Raw genomic sequence first — 21025 nt, 5'->3', positions numbered from 1 at the left:
GAAGGAATTCCTAAGTCTGACAGCCAGCTTGCAGAAGCACAGCATTGCAAATCCTACTAATACAACAGAAATTACAACTAGAAATGCATTTACTAATCTCTCAGCTATTAGACTTGTGAGATAGTGGAGTAGCATATCATTTTGAAGATACGGATAAGTGGAACACAAGAAAGTCACTTAAACATAGAAGCAATCTTTATTGCTGAAAATACGAAGGAGCGCTGATTGTGAAGATTTGATCGTGTGCAAAAGAGTGCGGCCTAATGCACCATAGAGGAAGTGTGAATTGATTCAAGTTGAAAGGAAAAAAATGGTAGAAGACTTCAGCTACATTGGTAGTAGTAAAAAAAAAGAGGACATGTTAATGGAGCCTGATTAGTTTGTTAAAGATCCATAATTGACCTCAAACTTTTGGGACTAAGGTTTTGTATTCCAGACTTCGAACTGTTTAAATAAAAAGCTTGTAACTGTAGACACTGATTTTGGAAAACTCCAATTGGACTAAATCTTCTTAAGCCAAAAAACAAGGAACACTTCTTAAGCAGAGAAACAAGGAACACTACGGCGCATTTTGTTTGGTGTCCAAACCCAATCTTCTTCTTAAGCAAATTCACAAGGAACATTTTTGCTGCATTTTGATTCGTAAGCTACACTTCCTACCTTTGGGATGATTGTAAATTGTTTGTAAAACCTATGAGATAATTTGAGATTTTTTCTAAAGGATAAAACTGCTTTCCAATAAAGTTGTAACATCAATTAAACGTTATTTGAAGATTGAAACCAGCATTTATTTATTGAGAAATATGGAAGTAAAAGTTATCCTGATGTAAGTTTTAACTCATCGGTAACATAACTTATCGTAAGTAGAACAAATTAAATAAATAAATAATAATAATAATATGAACAATCCTGTTTATTAAAGTATTCATTACTTTTGCTACAACAGTATAATTTTACCTTCAGGATTCACTACTTTTGCTACAACAGTATAATGGGCAGCTTTGACATCCTGCTTTTACAGTTTGTATTGCCCATCTAACAAGACTAAGAATGTGTTCACATGCTGAACAAACATATTGGAGTTTATACACAGACACAAGTGAAATAGCAACAATTCTTGAATAATTTCCCTAACATTTATTGCAACAGTTGGAAACAGCATCAATAATTTGTAAAATCAATGCCAATAGATAAATAATTCCTCCTCCTGCAAATCATCTATCATAACAATTTTATGGTTGTTGCACAGAAAGGTAAGTGTAGCAAATCTCATGCTGGAATTTGTCTTGTACACTCGAGACTCCTAAAAATCCCAAACCAATTTGCTGGCTAGCTCAATATTCTGAAGAACAAGAGTTTTTACTTGATGTATATTTGTATAACTTAGCCATAGCCCATAACTTGCCACAAACGCACAACAAAAAACCAGAATATATACATTTCATTGGGCAAAAATTCTCTTTTACAAACAATTACATACATCAGACTAAATTTACAGCTAATCATACAGACAAAATCCCCTAATCCCCTCAGTGTTTCACAAACAAACCAAAAAAAAACACAACAAAATAAACAAGAAAGGTAAAAAAGTTAACATACAAATAACATGATAATATTTTAGAGACATTGGTGATTGTATGATGCTAGCATATTAGTATATTACAAACCAAACAATCATACACTAAGATTATCAAATACCTGACTAAATTGATCTTCACCAAGTTGCTCCTTGATATGAAGATTTTGTCCAGAGGCAAATACAGTAACAACCACATGCCTGGCGTGAACAGAACCAGCAGCTACGTGCCTCACAAATATTCAGTAATTAGTAGGCTACTATCAACATGCCTTGCCACATTTAGTTTGGTGCAAAACTAGGACAAAACCATATAGATCAAAACTCCAGAGAATGATCCTACCGAAGACCATAAGCCAACTGAATAATCACATCATTATCGAAGCTTTCTTGAAAAGCAAATTACTGGCAGTAGCATGAGAACCAACCGGTTCATGAATAAACTGGTTATGACGTGTTCATGCTGGAGGATGCAGATAAAGCAATTCACAAGAATTCTAAGTCTAAAATCAACATTAAAAGGTTTAATCTCCTCCCTGACCTGAGTGTCTCCAGTTCATGGGTCACCATAATACTCAGCCACATGGCAGCATCAGGTAGCTCTTCCAATCTTTCACAACACTGCAAATGAGGTGAGTTGGTAAACTACCTTGTTCTATTTGAAAATACGCTTCAGGTCACAATTCACTGCACCTTAAAAACCAATCCCTTTAGTTTGAGTGCTTGGTGATATAAGAAGCTAAAGAGTGTAGCAGCAAGCCTCAGTGAATATTCTACAAACATCTTCAACAACTTTTTCTGAAATTTCCATAATCCAAAATCCATGTGACATGTATTTCTTTATGTACATAAGAACTGGAGTGAGTGGCGGGGATCAGTGGTACTTGCTTACCAAAACATACATACAAACATCAAAGATTGTTCATAAGCTTTTATGTATGCTGTTGCGAGGAGAAGCAGGTCCAAAGGAATTTTGAGGTCTAGTCACAAATGGATGATCCAATAGCTGAGTTGCTGTAGGCCGATCATTTGGGTTAACTTGTAGGCATTTAAGGATGAAATCCCGGGCATCTCTTGACAAGGAATCAGGAACTAGAGGAGGTTTACCCTTGCCAATCATAAACAATGCTTGCATCTGTCATGTAACAAAAATTTTATTACCAGCGCTTTCAAGATCCATTTTTAGATACAATTGAAATATGCAGTTGTTTTTAGTAAAATTAACATAAATTTAAATTCAACCAGGATTTTAAGGACTACAAATGGAATTAACCCTCTGGTTGGGGGTGTCTTAACGAGGATGGAAAATTGGAGAAGAAAAAGAGGACAGATGTGTTGGAAATCTGATAGAAAGAAGGGCTTCACGGTTAAGTATTATTACAATCTCTTCGTGGGCTCTAATGACTATTGCTTTCCTTAGAAAAGCATTTGGAAACAAAAGATTCCTTCTCGAGTAGCTTTCTTTGTTTGGACTACTGTTTTAGGGAAATGCTTAACGATTGACAATTTATGGAAAAAGAAGGTTTGGATGTTGGATTGGTGCTACATGTGCAAGTGTAATGGTGAATCGGTTGATCATATTTTTCTTCATTGTCCAGTTGCAATGGATATGTGGGCTATGGTGTTTGGTTTGTTTGGAGTGAGCTGGGTTATGCTGCAATCTGTAGTGGGGCTTCTAGCATGTTGGCAAGGCAGATTTGGCCGTCATCGAAATGGGTATATATGGTTGATGGCTCCCCATTGCTTATTATGGTGCCTTTGGAGGGAGAGAAATAGTTAGTGCTTTGAAGATAAGAAGAGATCCATATCAGACTTGAAGCTATTTTTCTTTAGAACTTTAATGGATTGGTTGGCTGCTTTGCAGAACCAATCATTTTTATCATTTCTTGATTTCTTAGATGCTTGTAATTTTTTTTCTTGATTGTTTGACACCTTGTACACTTCTTGCGTACTAGGGTGTTCCCCTTTTTAGATATCAATAAAATTTTACTTATCAAAAAAAAGATGAGAGATTACCATTTTCTTCTATTTGGTAAGGAAGAAAGAGGGCAGAAGAAAAATTAGATTTGGGGGAGTTTTTCTCTCCGGGCCCACAAAATCTTTTTTCTCCAAAAGGAAGAGAAAAAATAGAGAGAAAACTTGAGGAAGGCAAAATGTCAAAATTGCCCTCATTACCATTAAAATAATTTTAAAAACTAGCTTCTCATATAATAGGGTAGAAGATTAATTCACACCAAAATATCATTTCTATCCTTCTCTTTTACCTCTACCAAACAAAGAAAATGATATATTCATTTTCTATCCTTCCACTCTTTCATTCCTTCAACCAAAACACAAATGAACAATTCTATTGTGAGTCTTTTTATGATTCCAAGAGATAGCCCTTGTTTTCTTTGTCATGGGAACTATTCCAGTCTAAATATTGGTGGACAACCTCAAATGCTAATAAAATCGGAAGTCTCTAATGCTAGGTATTCTATTGCCCACTATAAAAAGATTAAGGATCTAAACAAGATGTTGCATTTTGGCATAGAAGTATCGCCATACGTGATAACTATAGTACTTAGGCTCTATTTTGTTTCGACATAAAACATTTATTGACCATAATTCTTTCAGTTAGAAAAGAATTTTAGGGAAAATTACTTTGTTTTCTATTGTTTGAATCAGACCCTAATATAATTTTCTAATATTATGTTGCACAAAAATCTCTATGTTAAACCCAATTAAAACCCACAAAAAGTCAATGGACAGTAGTAGCTGTGGTGGAGTTTGGATGGGAGAGGGTATCTCATGAGACTATCTCATAAGATGATTTTCCTTGAGTGGGACAAAGATGGTTGTGGTACCATGAGTGGAGGTTATGAATGAGAGGAACATGGTGGTGCCAGAGGTAGTGTTGTAGTTTTTTGTTAATAACAAATTACCATGAGAGATTAATTTGTTATTACTTCGGAAATTTTGTACATTCAAAATTCATTTTATTGGGTCAAAATGTAAAGTCAAATTGAAGTAAAAGTTGTATGGTTTTGTAGGTCTAGTTATAAGTATTTTGGGGTTTAAATAGATTTTAATTTGGGTTTCATTTTCCAAGTTATAATTAGTTTTGTAATCAGGGCAAACCAAAATTTCCGCAATTCCTATGAGTCGAGGATAGATTGGTAATTGAGTTTAATTATAGAATTATCTAGGAAAAGTATTATAGATTTATTTCCTTGTCTAACTAATATCATAGATTTATTTCCTTCAAGTCTAATTATTTATTCCTTGTTAGTTTTTAGTTTACTAGTCAAATTAGGATTCCAAATGGTACTAGTACAAGGAAGAATCCTTATAAATTTGGCTCATGTGCTCAAAGAATTGGAGTTCATGAAAAAAAAATTTGAGTGTTCTAAGTACTGAGGTATGTTGGTCTTAATGTGTTCTTTCTCCCTTTCTCTTCTCTTGCACTGTTCACACGGTTTAAATTTCTGGTCACAGACAATGTTCATGCTACCACTTGGAACTAGATTTTATCTTAGTTTCTTCCCTTTTACAACACTATATCAAATATTTTCCTTTCCCTTTTTTAATATATAAATCTTTTTCCTTCCTTACCAAAACCCGGGTCATTCTTGAACCCTCAACTCTAAATCCATAAATTCTCCCAACTCTGAGCCTACCACAAGCAAATGTAAATAGATTCCCCAATCCATCCTATGTCAAAGGTGGTCATGGTTGTGGTTGTGGTGCAATGGTAAATTGGGCACAGGCAAGCCTAGAAAATAGTTTACACTTCTGTCATTTTAGATCAATTTTCCATCAACTATGAACACAATTTCCATTTACTAGCAATTTTCGGTCACACCAAATGTTGGAAAACACAGAAAACATTTTCCAAAAATTATATTACTCCAAAATAAGTATAGCCTTAAAGTCACATACAATCCCAAAGCATGGCTAAAATTTTCACTAAAACGTTAACTTCATTAATCAATGGGAAAAGGTGTATTGCGCAGTATTCTTCTTCCACTACCAAATTTTGAATTGATGTTTCTTTAATATTGCATGAAATAACAATGCCACACAAATAACTGCCACTTTATCACAAAAATCAATAGGTTTGGGACGATGTTTTATGCAACATGCTGCTTTTGGGTAATAATCCATTCAAATAAGTTTTTTGCTTAAGCCCATGCGTCAATGATTACTAGATGATAAATAGGAGTAAGATCTTGAAAGTCCTGTTATTTTCTCTATTTTTTTTTTTAATGAAAGAAAAAGAAAAACAAGTGCAGAATTTATTCATCTGAACTTCTTGGTAAACAGGAGGTTCATGATGAGATTTTAACTTGACTCCTATTGGTCAAGGTTAGCAGGTTTGGACTCAATTTGACCACTTACTGGCTTCCGTAAATAGATAGATAAGGAAGTCATCGAAAGAGAGGCCTAACTTATGAGCAGACGAAACAAGGAAAACATGGGAAGGATAAAATAGTGTTCAACATGTATAAAAGGTTATACATACGCCTTCCAAGTGAGAGTATGGATGTTGACGCGTTAACATCTCCAGCACAGTACATCCAAGGCTCCATATATCAGCTGCAAGCCCGTAGAAACGGTTCTTTAAATTAACAACCTACAATTGCAAGGCTAATTAGTTAATGCAGACAATCAAATATAAACAAGAGTGCTTGGAGCATGCTAGGCCAAAGCATATAATTGTAACCTACCTACATAAAAGATTTAGGACACACTAACAGATATAGATACAATAGCACTCCACATGGCTAGATGAGAGAGAGAGTTACCAGAAGTGGGAGACACTTGCAAATAAATAAAAAGAAAATTAAAAAAGGCTATCTGCATGGCTAGATGGGTAAGAAAGAGAGACCAAATTGAGAGATTGATAAAGAAATAATAAAAACCAAATAAGAAGTTAAAAAGAACTTCAGTATTTGATGTATGCCAAGTGACTGAGTTGTATGACACTGACACCAACTCAATTGAGTACGGAGAAAAGACCAAACTTGAGAGATGGATAAAGAAGGCATAATTGATGGGAAAAAACAATTTTTTAGTTAAAATTAATATGGGTATTTGATGTATGCTAACAAGTCACTGCGTTAGAACAGTCCACACCACCTCAAATGAACAGTTTATATGATAGTAAAGATACAAACAAGCATACTGTGTTTTCATTTCAAACAAGCATAAATGTGAAAGTACTGCAATGGAAGCATGAAAACATTGATGGCATCAGCAGCAAAATACTAGAACCTGACACAGTCAAGTGTGTACCAACCTCAAATCATCAATTTAAAACAAATTCAACAATGAAATACACATTTGATCCTCAAACTTTTATTCATGTTTCTATTTTGTCCTTGTCATTCCAATTGCAACAATGTTGCCCTCAAACTTTCAGTGTTGTCCCTCCATACAAATCCACTTGATTTTAAGCTAATGAGCATGACACAATCACCCCACATGGTGCTGACCTAAAAGGATGGTCTAAGGCAACATTCTTGCAATTGGAAAGACAACAATGAAATACAAACACTAATGAAAGTTGGGAGGACCAAAAGTGTAATTTACCCTAACAGTAATAACGGTTTTAACTTATCTGTCGGGCCCAAGAAATGAATTACCCAATAGCGAAGCCCAATTAGTTGAATTCCATTTAAAGTCCTCTTTGAAGCAACTCTAGTACCTTTAAAAGACTATTGCAAGCATTCTAAATAAAAATTTAATAAATTCTAGTATTTAAGGTTTTTTTTAATATTTAATGCTCAGATTTATGTAAATAAACAGCTTAATCACTTCCCAAAAAAATCCTTCAATCTATTAACACTGATCAAACTGGATCAACACAACAGGTATTGAGTGAGTCATCCTCACAAGAGCAGTTTGGTTTACAGATAAGAAAGCCACTATTGCATAAATATGCATAACAGAAATTTAGATTTCAATAGAAAGGAGGCAAACCTCAGGTGCCATCCAGAATGGAGTCCCTTTGCAAGACTTAATATCATTCAATTTGGTTACCTGAGAAAAAAGAAACAACCATAGCATTGCATTAAGCGTTTTAGAATTAGTAGTTCTATGAAATGAGAGAGAGAGAGAGAGAGAGGAAAACAAAAAAGTAATTCTGCTGAACAGAGCTACCTTTGCTAACCCAAAATCTGCAAGTTTTACAGATCCATTTGCATCCACCAATATATTAGAACATTTGATGTCCCTTGAAAATTGGAATAGAAAAAAGACAAGTTTTAGCACAAAGCAAATCCATGTACTATTCCTGTTTTGCTAAGCAATCCATGTACTATTCAAACTGAGGAAAACAAGTTTTCATGTGATCCTTCTATGTTCTAATTCAAACATCAACATTAATGATGACAATATGGTTGCTTTTTCCAAAAACTCGAAATCTCTATAAGAGGCAATGCTGGACAAAGAGGAGCATTTGTGTAATGTACGTATGTATACATATACACATATATACTTATACATAAATTAAGTAGTAAGATCTTTTGTATCACCTGTGGATCACTTTCTTATCATGAAGATACTTCAATCCATTCAAAATCTGTCTTGTGTAAGCAGAGACTTGAGAATCCCTCAAGCGATACTTTTGATAAAGACTGGCAAGTGACCCTTTTGTTACGAGCTCAAGGAAGATATAAATTCTACTTTCATCCTGGAATTATCATTTTATAAGCAAGAAATTAAAAGCTTAATACACTTGAATAAAATTTTCTATTTGTATTACAGCGAGAAACGAAAGAAGTAAAGAAACAAAGGCAACCCATATAAAATATATTTACTCTCTTTTTTTTATCAGTACATTTACTCGTTATCCAAAGGAATTTTAATAATGACCATTGATCAATAAAGCAATAACAAGATAAAGTTGTGTAAACAGTCAATGAAAAGTGGTGATTTGCTTTTATTTAACATGAATGATAATAAATCGAGGAAAAAATGCAGCCCCAAAACCCCATAGAAAAAACCTGAATAATGCAGACAATATGATCCAAATCTTATATATCGAAATATTTAATAGAAAAAACCAAAATTAAAAAACAAATCAAAACAAAGAAGAAGAAGTCCCAAAGATCCCCTCACTTGAACTTGTAGTCCAAAATTAGTAATAATAAATATTTCATTGCGTGGTGAATTCACATAGGCAAAATAATTATATAGAATAATTAAGAGTTTTGTGACAGGAGGTTTATAATGAAGAAGCAAAGATTGGAGACCAAACTGTAAGGTTCTACTAAACCCTATATAAAGAATCAAAAGTGGAGACCTAATGTGGAAGAGATGCAATTGCCTGCAATTGCCCCTTTTAAGGAAACAGATAAAGGGCAATCTTAAGAGAGATTTTGAGAGTAAGTATTAGGTGCTCTAAAGGAGGAGGAAGATAAATCACTTGTCCAAATGGCCTCAAAATGGCTTTCTTTCAACATTGCTGGAGGGTCGTAGAGGGTGACACCAACGCTTTCTTCAAGGGGTTTCGTGATAGTTGCAGGTTTTAATGGTATCCTAACACATCCTTTATTGCATTAATCCCTAAGAATGATAATGCTAAAAGTGTTAAGACCTTCAGCCTCTAAGTGACGCAGGACAACCAAACAATATGAACAGAAAATTAAACTATAGGAAAAAGAAGGGATAAAACCTAGGAGTCAGCACCTAGGGTTGCTTGGAGTTAGCACCAAGAATAAAACTAAAGAAAAACTTTATTCTCAATCTCCAAGCTGTCTGACAAAATTGAAAATTGTGCTTAAATAGAGAATAACAAAATGCATAAAGAAACCCTAATAACCTATTTATTAAATGAATGGTCTTGGTAGGTCTTCAAGCCCAATTATTAGCAGGCTCCATCAATAAGGCCACAAGTTGGGCCATCTTCTTTTTTGCTTCACTGCCCATAAGTATGCATAATTCGAGGCCTATATGGCTATATCTTGAGTCCACACCACTAAACTTGGTAAAAAGCATTTAAAGGCTTTTGGCAAAGTGTTTGCCAACTGGTCAAAAATGGTATTTGGATAATATAATATCTGAATCTCAAAATGCCTTTATTGGTGTGAGAGAGAGAGAGAGATCTTGGATTTTTTTTTTTTTTGAATAAGTAACAGAATTTTATTGAGGAAAAAGGAAACACCTATGAACGCTAATGGTGAACTCAGAGAGCAGTACAATCAATCTTTCAAATAACAATGCTCGCGCATATCTAGTATGTTAGATTTAAAAGCTACACTCCAAACCAACAAAGTATGAAAAAAGAGAGATTTGATCTCAGGCATAGACAATTCACATCCCTCAAAACATCTTGCATTCCGTTCCCTCCAAAGACACCACAAGATACAATGTGGCACCACCCTCTAAAAAGCTATATTACGGAGAACACAAGATATAATGTTAAGTATATCTAGAAAATTAGAACAGAGAAAAAGATTAAAAGCAACACTCCAATGAAGCAAGGTGTGGAAAAAGAGAGATTTAATTTCAAGAATAGACCATTCACATCCCTCAAAGCACCTCAGATCCGTTCCTGCCGAAGAGAACACATAATGCAATGCAGCACATCCCTCCAAAAAGATATATTTCGGCGTCTACCAAAGGTACCTTGCCAAGATGCTAACAAATCAAGAACCCTATGTGGCGCAACCCAATGAAGACCAAACAAACTCCACACTATTGTCCATAACTTAGACACTATGGGACAATGAAGAAGAAGATGATCCACAAACTCTCCGCTTCATTTACACATATAACACCATTCTACAACAATAATACCTCTCTGATATATAAATTATCAAAGGATAAATCTTCCCTAAGGCAGCAGTCCACGAAAAGAAAGCTACTCTAGGAGGAACCTTTGATCACCACACCAACTTTCAGGGAAATGATGTGCCAATAGACAAGGACAGGGAAAGGTAGTACCCACGCACCTCAAAACTCCGACTCTTGTCTAGCCTCCAACAAAGTTTATCAAGGCCCTCATCTTTCACAAAGGTGGAATAGATTAAATCCATAAAAGCAGACAAAGACTCTAACTCCTGATAAGTAAATTGGGTATCAAGAAGGCATGTTATCAAGTCAACAAGGAGTGTTTCCTCAACTTATTGAATTGAATGGGGTCTGGTGATAGGTGGAGAGGTTGGATTCAATTTTGAATTACTACAGTACATTTTTCTGTATTAACTAATGGTAGCACTTAAGGATTTTCAAACACTCCAAAGGATTTAGACACGGCAAAGTGGAAGATATAAAAATAATTTTGGGCAACAGTGAAATTATTCCAGTGGGAGAAGTGGAATATATAAATGTTTTAACCAATATATTGTGTTGCAAAGATAGAACCATTCATGGGTGGTGTGTGGAAGAGCATAAGAGCAGGATGGGGATGGAACAGATTCATATCAGTTATGTGGTTGGGGGCAGTGCAAGGGTAAAATTATGGTATGACATTCAGTGTAGCAATTATGCATTGAAGGAGCTATATCCATATTTGTACTCAACTTCAGGGGACAGAGATGCTTGGTGAAACTGGTTGGAGAAGGGCCTTCACAATAGAATATCATTTTTGTACATAATTTTAAAGGACTGGGAATTGGAATCAATCAACTCTTTTTTCGACACTATTTACTCCAACATCCGAGGTGGAGACCAAAGGTAATTATCAGTTTGATGTCAAATCCTGCTATCAAGTCCTTTGAGGTTCTAACAATATGAGTTTTCCTTGTAAGAGTTGCATTTTTTTTTTTGGGGGGGTGGGGGACAGCAGCTTTAGGAAAAAATCCAACACTGGATAATTTGACCAAACGTGCTATCATTTTGGAAGTTTGTTGTTGCCCATGCAGGTATAATAGTGAGACAGTGGACCATTTTCTAGTTCATTGCACAGTTGCTCGTGGATTATGGGCTTTTATTTCTACTATGCTTGGAGTGCAATGGGTGATGCCGAAGAGGGTGATTGGTGACCTATTTTGTTGGCTAAGTTTTTGTGGTAAGCATAGAAGAAATGCAGTAGCGAAGAAGTGTATTATAACTACACAATTAAAATTCTAATTCAACGATTGTACTTTCCAGGACAAACAAGAAAACTCAAATCTTAAGTAAGATCCATACCTTTTCCGTGCCAAGATACTGAACTATATTCTCATGTTCAAATTGCTTTAAAAGTGAAATCTCCTACACAAAATAATTAGGGTATCAGGAAAAGGAATCTCATTATCCAAATAGCTTTGGCAAATTAAAGTATGGAATTGAATTGAGTTTGACTGTTTGATGTGGAAATCAAAATGAGGAAAAATAAACAAGTGTGACTCTTTTTCACCTGCTCAAGGTAGGAAATGTTCTGCTTGCCCTGGCTTCCTTGATCCAGCAACGAAACCTCCTTTACAGCAAAAAAGTAGCCATCCCTGCAGGAAAAAAAAATAAAGACATTAAAGACAAACAGACACAGAGAGAGAGCAGGAGAGAAAATAAAGGCAAAAACACATTTTTGGTCCCGATATCCTGGCCCTATTTTCAATTTGGCCCTCAAGTTTTCATAGCTTTCATTTTTTGGTACTTATATTTTTATCCCAGTAATGGAAAACCCTACATGGATAATGGACTACACTGCTAGTTTAAAAATAATGTTTTCTGTAAGTGAGATGATGGCAGGGGCCAAACTGAGAGAAAGTTTAAAAATATATGGGTCAAAATGAAAGGCATGAAAACTTGAGGACCAAAATTTTTTTTTGCCAAAAAATAAAAATGAAGAATAATGGTTGATTAGAAATACTCCAGCTGGATCTATTTTCAACCCCTCCATACCCCATCTTTTTAAAAATTTCTGATGTTGTCCATGCAACCTCAAAAAGTTGTAAGCAGTTTATTCTTTTCTGTTAGTAACAAGTTGTATCTACTAAAAATAACATTAGAAACAGAGGAGAAGAAAATTCATTTGCAAAAGAATCAATGAAAAACAAGACAAAATGGCAAGCACCAACCATTTTGGATTATCTATTCAAGGAGATTTCTTAGATGGCAGGTCCAAATTTTCTTTTCAGGAAGTTGGCGAAACAATCTCAAGTAACTAATCATAATAAGATACATAGTAAGTTACATACACCCCTAGTGGGTGCTCGAACCCACAACTTCAACCTCAACCTCAGCCTCGCTCTTACAAGGGAAGGAGGTGCTATTTCTAGAGCTCATTGACCATATGGGACGTAGCTACTTGGAAGCACCAAATATCCCATATCTTACAACAGCAAAACTCCAGCACTGATTACTTTTCTTTTCTTTTTTTTATAGGCAAAAAATAAAAATATAAAAAATAAACAAACCCTGTAATAAGTTTGTCTAAATTTCAGTTAAAACTATTTCTTGGATAGATCTCAGTCATTTTCTTACTTTGATTCCACTTAGCAGATTCAAAGTTGGTCCCATGTTAGGGTCTTTCAAATAAAGACATAAGTCATCACAACTCCAATTATCCTCAGTTCAACGTCACTGTACCCTGTGATCACCATGATGAATCTTATACTAGTGACTTTATTATACCCACTAGCCTCCACACTTTTTAGCATTCAAATTTGGTCCCCTCCAATATTTTCCGTATCAACAAGACAGTACTTGATTCTGATAGTATGCTTAAAATTTGAAGCTATAAAATTGCTTAAATAAACATATACATACTCTCATGTTCAGAGTGTTCATTTCATTCAATAAAAGTCTTATTACCCATAAAAAAAAAAACATATAAACCTAAAAATAAACACTTTTCATTACCTCAAATTAATTTTATGCAGTGATTTTTTTCATAAAAATATAAAAATTGATATAAAGATAGCTTACTCAGTGTAGCCCTCGTAGACGGTTCCGAAAGAGCCACTTCCAAGAAGCTCACCCTTTTGCCACGAACTAATACTCCGTTTCAATTTCCCTCTCGGCGAAAAACTATACACCGGAATCACATTCGTTGCGCGAACAATCCCGATATCATTCTCTTTCTCATTCTCATTTTCAGTCTCATTCTCATTACGATTCGATGTTGATTCCGAAGGACCTTCGTTCTGCTTCTTATCCTCTTCTTCCGAAGAAGCCGAAGAAGAAGAAGGAGAGCTTGTCGTTTCAGCGTATCCTCCCAAACGCGTAGTGTTAGGAGCTGCGACTTCGTCTTCAAGTGGAGCAAAGGACTTCAAAAGCTCCCAAGTTGAGGTGTAATCAACCGCCACCGACCGCCCCGCCACAGGCGGCGGAGCGAGGACCGGCGGCCGAGCACCTTTGATTCCTTGACTAGGTCCCGCAGTGACAGAATCCACCCTAACCCTAACTTCATCGAGCTTTACCGGCTGAGCCGGTTTGAACCGCGAAGGAGTAGGAGCAGAAGTAGAAGAAACGAGATTGTTGTTGCGGAGGCGAGTGGCGAGGTCGGAGTTGGAGCGGTGGGCTTCCCAATCGGCGGTGGGGATAGAGAAGTCGTCGATCCCGGAAAGGCCCAAAGAGCGACAAATGAGGTCGAATTCGCCGTCTGTGCCTTTGATTCTGAAGCTCTTTTGGTTGTGAAAAACTGGAGGAAGGTCGAGAGAGCGACTTCGTTGGCCGCCTCTAGACGACAAGTCGTCGTTGTCGTCGTCGGCGGCGGCGGCGACGTGGAACGAGGAAGAAGAATGTAAAGAAGAAGAGGTGGCGTCGTATTCGACGTTCTTTAAGGCGTTCCGGCGATCGAGCTTCGGCCTCGAGTTTCGCTTTTGCTTTTTGTCCATTTCAATTGGTTTGCCTCTGTTTGCTAACTTGCTTGCAAGTTGCGAGTTGCTACTTGCTACAACGAAGAAGGAGAGAGAGAGAGAGAGAGAGAGAGAGAGATTTAAAGCGTCGGCATGACTTGACTAAGACTGGTCCTTGTTTGCGAGCGCTGAAGGCTCTACTACTATGTGGACGAATTCATACAACTTGTGCTAAGCTCTCTTTCTCTCTCTCTCATTTCAGAGGGAAAATGTAGGACTTTGTCAATATCATTTCACTCTCTCTCTCTCTCTGTCTCCAGCTCTTTGACAACCTTTTTGTTTTTGGCTTTTTCGACTACTTGTGACTTGATTGGTACTTGGAACAAGCGTTAAAACACACACCTAAACACCTACAAAGAAATATCTTCATCAGTAAAAGGAAGAATCTTTTTTTAGTTATCTGGGAAAAAAAAAAAAAAAAACACTGCTTGTCTGAGAAGACATATGGCCCTGCAGCCAAAGCCCCTAACCTCTCTGAATCAAAGGTTGTGTAACACTATGTAATGGTTGAGTGGAGGATTCAAAGTTAAATGTTGCGAAGGAAGAAGAAGAAGAACAGGAGATGTTATCGACATTGAGAGAGATAGAGAGAGAGGAGGTTCATTGGTGAGAGAAAAAAAAAAGTAATAAATTAAAAGAAACTTAAGAAAAATAGAATCATAAATGCCAGAGGTGGTTTTTTTTTTTTTGAACTCAGGTGTTTTTTTTTTTTTTTTTTTAAGTGATATTAAGGATGGTAAACAATTTATTGCATAAGAGCATCCGCATTAGATCATTTTGCCACACTAAAATTTTACTTTATTATTTTACTACATTATTTTATAACATTTCATTTATCAGATATTTTATACTACAATTCTATACATTAAAATAATATTTCCTACACATTAAAATAATATAAACAACACAATAAAATAATATATCTATCCCAATAAATAACAACCACAACACTGTTGCTGCCGCCGCCGCCGCCGCCACCACCACCGTGGCAGCCACAATCCATCGGAACAAATCAGAACAACAATAACAAACTAGAAACCCATCGGAACTCCCTGATCAACCAATAGAACAACTGCATCGGAACAAACAACAAATCGGAAATCAACAAACAAACTCAAGCCGCCGACTCAACCAACCCATCAACCACAAAACCATCAACCCAAATCGGAAGCCCCACCACCACCACCACCTCAACCACAAACCCCGACAAACCCACCACCTCCACACCCACTTCCAAACCCAAACCTTCATAATCCAAGTCAACCCAGACTCCAAATCCACCATCTTCATCACCGTCATCGTCATAGCCTAACCCATCTGAACCCACCCACCTCCGTCGGAATGAACCCATCAAAACAACAACAAAAAAAAAAAAAAAAAAAACCATTGCTAGAGAGAAATTGACGTCGACGTCAGCGTGGAAGTCGTTGGCGTCGACGTTGGCGTTGGCGTGGGCGTGGAAGAGCAGTGATGAGGATTGGGGTGAGAGAGAGAGGAGAGGATTGAGGTGAGACAGGTGAGAATGACGGAGAGATGAGAGAGAGAGGAATAAAAAAAGAAAAAAAAAATTTGCCACACGCGTTCCGTACTATGGTAAATTTGTCACGGTACTGTTCAATGTTGCAAAAAATATAGGATATAGCACATCTAATAAATTGGGTCAAATGGTGTTTGGAGTGCCAAATGTGCCAAATATTTAACATTTGGCACATATGGCACAGCTGATAAAGATGTTCTAAGTTTTATAAACTATTGTTCACCAATAACCCAAAAAAAAAAAAAATTTGAAGACTTATACAATATAATGGTACCAATTATATTTATTATCACATCTTTTGAAGTAAAATTTGTAGTAATTTTAACATTTTTTTAATTAAACCATTTAATATAACTCAGGGTGTGTTTGGATATCGCTTATTTTGCTGAAACTAAAAAATTATTGCTGAAAGTACTGTAGATATAGGTAAAAGTTAGTTGAAATAGTATAGTGGGGTCATAATAGTGCAAAAAAGCACAGTGAAACCCATAAATCATAGCAAAAATAAGCTAAATAGTGAAATAATTTCCATTTTTCATCAACACCCAAACATACTCACAAGCAATCCTTTTGGCATTTTAACAAATCAAGGCTGACCTAGGGGCTCTTTGGTTGGTGAGTTTAAACAACAGTTTTCAGTGTTTAAACACCGAAAATTGTTGTTCCCAAAAAAAAATGTTTGGTAGAATGGTTTTTTTAAGTGTGTTAGAAAAAAAGTTGCTTAAATATTGGCGTTTAAAATCCAATTTGAGAAAGCTCCTCATAATTGTTTCTAGCTTTTAAATAATGTAATCCAATGGCATGTTCGTAAAGAATTGCAAATTTGTTGAGCCCATACGATTGTAACAACACCACATATCCCTCTCTCTCACGAGGTGGTATACCTTGTTTTCGTGTGGGGTCCACCCCTACGTGAGAGGGAGGATACATGCAACAAAAACAGCATGTATTTTCTCCTCTCCCACACATCCTCTCTCCCACATCAATCTCTCTTTCCTTAGTGTATTCAAATAAAAAATTATAAAATGGTACAACTTTGTCTTTTTTTTTTCTTTTTTTTTTTTATAAAGAACATACATACTAAACACACAACTCACAATGAAACATGTTGTTTGAAATATGGTACCAAACAATTTTTTACATTATGAGTACTTTAAACATGTATTTTTACAACATTTTCTATACCACAATTTTCACATCATTTTGAACAACAATACTTGAAATTGACTACCAAATAGCCCCTAATGCCTAGGCTTAAGGTCCCCACTAAAAAAATTATCTACTCCTTCGTAAAAGAGGTCTCACCTCTATTTTAAAAATGCCAAAAATTCATTTACCACAAAAATTAAAAAATTAGATGGAACATGTGCCAAAATTGGAGCAAATTAAAATTCAATTTAAAATCTAATTGAATTTGAACTATTTGATTTTTGCACCAAATAACTCACTTGGCACAAAATTTGACTCCAATTTAAAATCTAATTGGAGTTTCTCTTAGCTTTGACTTTAAATATATATATACATACATATCATTACCACATCAATTTATAAATATTTTGTAGTAGCTTTAGCATTTCATGTTTCTCATATCTAATAAGGGCTCCAAATTATTAGACTAAGTGTGTGTTTAGGACAAACTAAAAATGTCAACTTATTTGCAATTTCAACTTATTTTTACTACTATTTATGAGTCTCACTACACTTTTTGGTACTATTCATGGGTTCCACTGTACTATTCAGCTAACTTTTACTTTTATCTACAGTATTTTTTAGCAAAAAGTTTTCAATTTCGACTAAATAAACTATTCCTAAATGAACGCTAAGAGAAACCTAACCTAATTAAAACCCTAAATTGTTTGGCAAAAAAAGATTTGTTGTATATGTGCTAGATCATCATCTTCCTTAATAGGTTAAGATTTTAATTTTTGTAAGTCAATATCCTACACGGTAAATTGTCAACATTTGTCACACACCAAACAATCTCTTTCTATCTCTTAACACTAAAATATAAAATAAAAAACTAAATTATAATTTTTCTTAATCATGCATTACCTTGTATCTAAGATAAAGCACACATATATTTTTAAAATAATAATAATAATAATATTTTCATTTATGTTTGTTTAATTTTATACTTGAACTATGATTTAATTCTCCATATAAAATTAACTTTTTATGGATATGAAATTAACCTTTGTTAGTTAATAGTAATTCATCAAATTGACTTTGATTTGGTTAGTGTTAAAAAATTTATTTAAGTAATAGTTAAATATAAAATGTTCCATTTAAATTTATCGCTTTAGGCCTTAAATTATATTGATCAGACCTCTTGCAACAAATTATATTAGTGTGATGAGGAAAGGATAAAATTGAATCAAATCAATTAAATAAAAAAAACTTGAGGCCTAATTTTTATTTTCTTTTTGAGAAGAACTATTTGTTAAGTTAGCAAAAGCATAGTTAAAAGCATTCACAGCAGATGTTGCAAAAAAAAAAATCATTTTGACACACTAAAAACTTACTTTATTATTTTACCATATCATTTTACAATATCTCATTTATCAGATGTTCTATCATTCAATTTTATATATTAAAATAATATTTACTACACATTAAAATAATATATTAGCATTCAAAAAGGATGAGAGAGAAGAGAGGCAGTCAAAAAAGATGAGAGAGAATGAATAAATTTTTTTTTTAACATTCTCGTTTGTACCGTTGCAAAATGTAACAGTACTGTTCATATGTGGCAAAAATTATGAGATTTGAAATATCTGATAAATGGAATTTTTTAGTATTTGATGTATCAAATATGTCAAATATTTGGCATTTGACACATTTAGTACATAGATAAAATTTTTAAATATTTAATATATCAAATATTTGGTATTTAACATATTTAGCACATCTGGTGTGAATGCTCTAATAGCTATACCCATATAAAACGTTAATACAAATGTATCAGTTTGGATAACAATTATGGGTCCGTTTGGATTGAACTTATTGTTACTGAAACTGAAAACTGAAAACTGAAAATTGAAAACACTGTAGCAAAATAATTTTTAAATGTGTAAATAGTACTGTGAGACCTATTTTTAATAAAAAAGTTGATAAAAATTAAAATTTGTGGGTCCGTAAACAGTGCACAATGGATAATTATTCTCAACTATTGATCTTGTCTTAGTAAGTCCTTATGCTTGAGGAGATACCCCATAAGCCTTGTGAAAACTTACTAAAAACCTAGGTATGGGTTTAGACCCAAAATTTCAATTTTACAACTTAACCACTTTTAAGTGAAGCTAGCAATTAATTTCAAAAATAAGTTATTAACCAATTGAATATTGCATGGACCTAAATAGAAACATCTAAAGCATATAAAGCAGTAAAATAGAGCAGCAAAAGGATGCAAATCACAAGATAACATTGGATGTATTATCAAAGAAGAAAATCTAAGAACCAGACTATTAGGGTCATATTTTCTATGTATTGGCATATTCTTTAACAAAATACACTTTACTTGTAATTGGGTAGATTTAAGTTGTGTTTAATGCATCAAGAAGTATGTAAAGTTTACATTATAGGTAGTATCATTATAGACATGAAGATTGAACCAAGAAACATGTAAAAAAAAACTGATTTAGTGAAGCTCGACACTAGTCTCGACACTAGCTCGACACTAGCATCTATTGAGACTTAATGAAGAATTCTCGACACAAGCTCGAACTATCGAGAACTACGATTTTAGAATTCTCAGATTTGAATTTCAGCCCATGATGACTTGGATTGTAAGGGTTTTGTTCTTTAAACCTTTAGACCATATAAAAGGCTTATTTTAAAGTCATCAATGACGTAAAGACCCAATTAGAGAACACATAGAGACTCAATTAGAGAACTCATAGACTCTGTGGGGAGCAACTGTGTTTGGTGCGTCTTAGGGTTTTGTAACCAAGTGCTTCCAGATTTTCAACGTGCTTTGGAGTGAAGAATTTTACAACCCACAACAATCATTCAGTTGTTGGGAGTTAGTTACGTAATGAGATTCGTGCAAAAGAAGAAATCTTTTGCAAGATCAAGTCCAAATAGGGATTGGAGCAGGTCAAACTGTAAGTTGGTATTTGAGGATAGACCTGGTAGTGTTAAGATTCTTTATACTTGTTACCGCTTGTTCTTGCTTAGTGGATTTTTGGGAGTGATGACCTGAAATTCACCCGGTGGGGTTTTTGCCTTGCAAGAGGTTTTCTCTATTCATCAACAAATCATCATGTTTGTTTTATTTCAGCTGCACTTAGTTTATTTGGTGATATTTTTGGTGCCTCCATGATTTGCATGTAATTTGATCTAATTAATTAATTTGGGCAATTGAATTAATTAATCGAAGTCAATCTACTATAACCTAACATAGACGAAAAAACCTCTTTGCAGCACCGACACTGAAACCATAAACTAGATTAATAGTTGTAGTACAAGATATACAATAAACCCTCCAAGCCTAATGCTATCCTCGTACTTGAACTCTCCAAGTTTTAGCTAACAACCTATTACGCTGAGTCATTTCTTCATCCAATTGCAAGATTTGCAAGTTGAGCCACCAACTGCAAGCAGCCAAGTCTCCTTGGATTTGTGGTATTGCTACAATGATTCCCAGTTTCAAAAAACTCTCAACACTCAAGTATGGTGAAGATAGTGATGAAGATAATCTCCTCTTGTTGATATGGAAATGGGGAGAGGGAAAGAGAAGAGAGAAAGGTTGTGTATGACTATCTCAATGGGTATGACTCTCTCTCTCTCTCTCTCTCTCAAATGGGCAATTTGAAAGGCTGTGTAAAACTCTTATATTGAACACTAGTACCGAATGAATAATGCAAAAATAAGGACTTGAGCACCAGATTCTTATTAAATTTAATCCCTTTTTCCATCTCAATTTTTCGATTCAATTTTTTGGAAAATTCCTTATTGTTGTGAAAGGGTCATGACTCATGAGCATTGGCATTTATATAGGCCTAATACATCACCTCGACTTGTAAAAATTACCATGAAACACAAAACTAAATAAGGAAATACATATATAGCCGAAGTTGGTTTGAAGGGTCATGAGTGATTATTTCCCTAAATGCAACTTTAGCTAGTACTAAAATTTCTTTG

At 34.9% G+C, this 21025-nt stretch overlaps 1 protein-coding gene across 1 annotated transcript; it reads right to left on the bottom strand.

The window, feature by feature from the left end:
- Positions 1 to 1420: 1420 nt before the first annotated feature.
- LOC111992286 (mitogen-activated protein kinase kinase kinase 1) lies at positions 1421 to 14644 on the bottom strand. Its single transcript, XM_024024157.2, has 8 exons — positions 13415 to 14644; positions 11904 to 11988; positions 11696 to 11758; positions 8095 to 8252; positions 7721 to 7793; positions 7541 to 7600; positions 6081 to 6191; positions 1421 to 2711 (listed from the first exon to the last, which is right to left on the bottom strand). The coding sequence occupies exons 1-8, from the start codon at positions 14323 to 14325 to the stop codon at positions 2499 to 2501; spliced, it is 1674 nt and encodes a 557-aa protein (XP_023879925.1). The 5' UTR covers positions 14326 to 14644; the 3' UTR covers positions 1421 to 2498.
- Positions 14645 to 21025: the final 6381 nt, after the last annotated feature.

Source organism: Quercus suber, unplaced genomic scaffold (assembly GCF_002906115.3).
Source record: "Quercus suber isolate HL8 unplaced genomic scaffold, Cork oak 2.0 scaffold_909, whole genome shotgun sequence".
NCBI classification, from domain to species: Eukaryota; Viridiplantae; Streptophyta; class Magnoliopsida; order Fagales; family Fagaceae; genus Quercus; species Quercus suber.
This window is presented reverse-complemented; position numbering and strand designations above follow the sequence as displayed.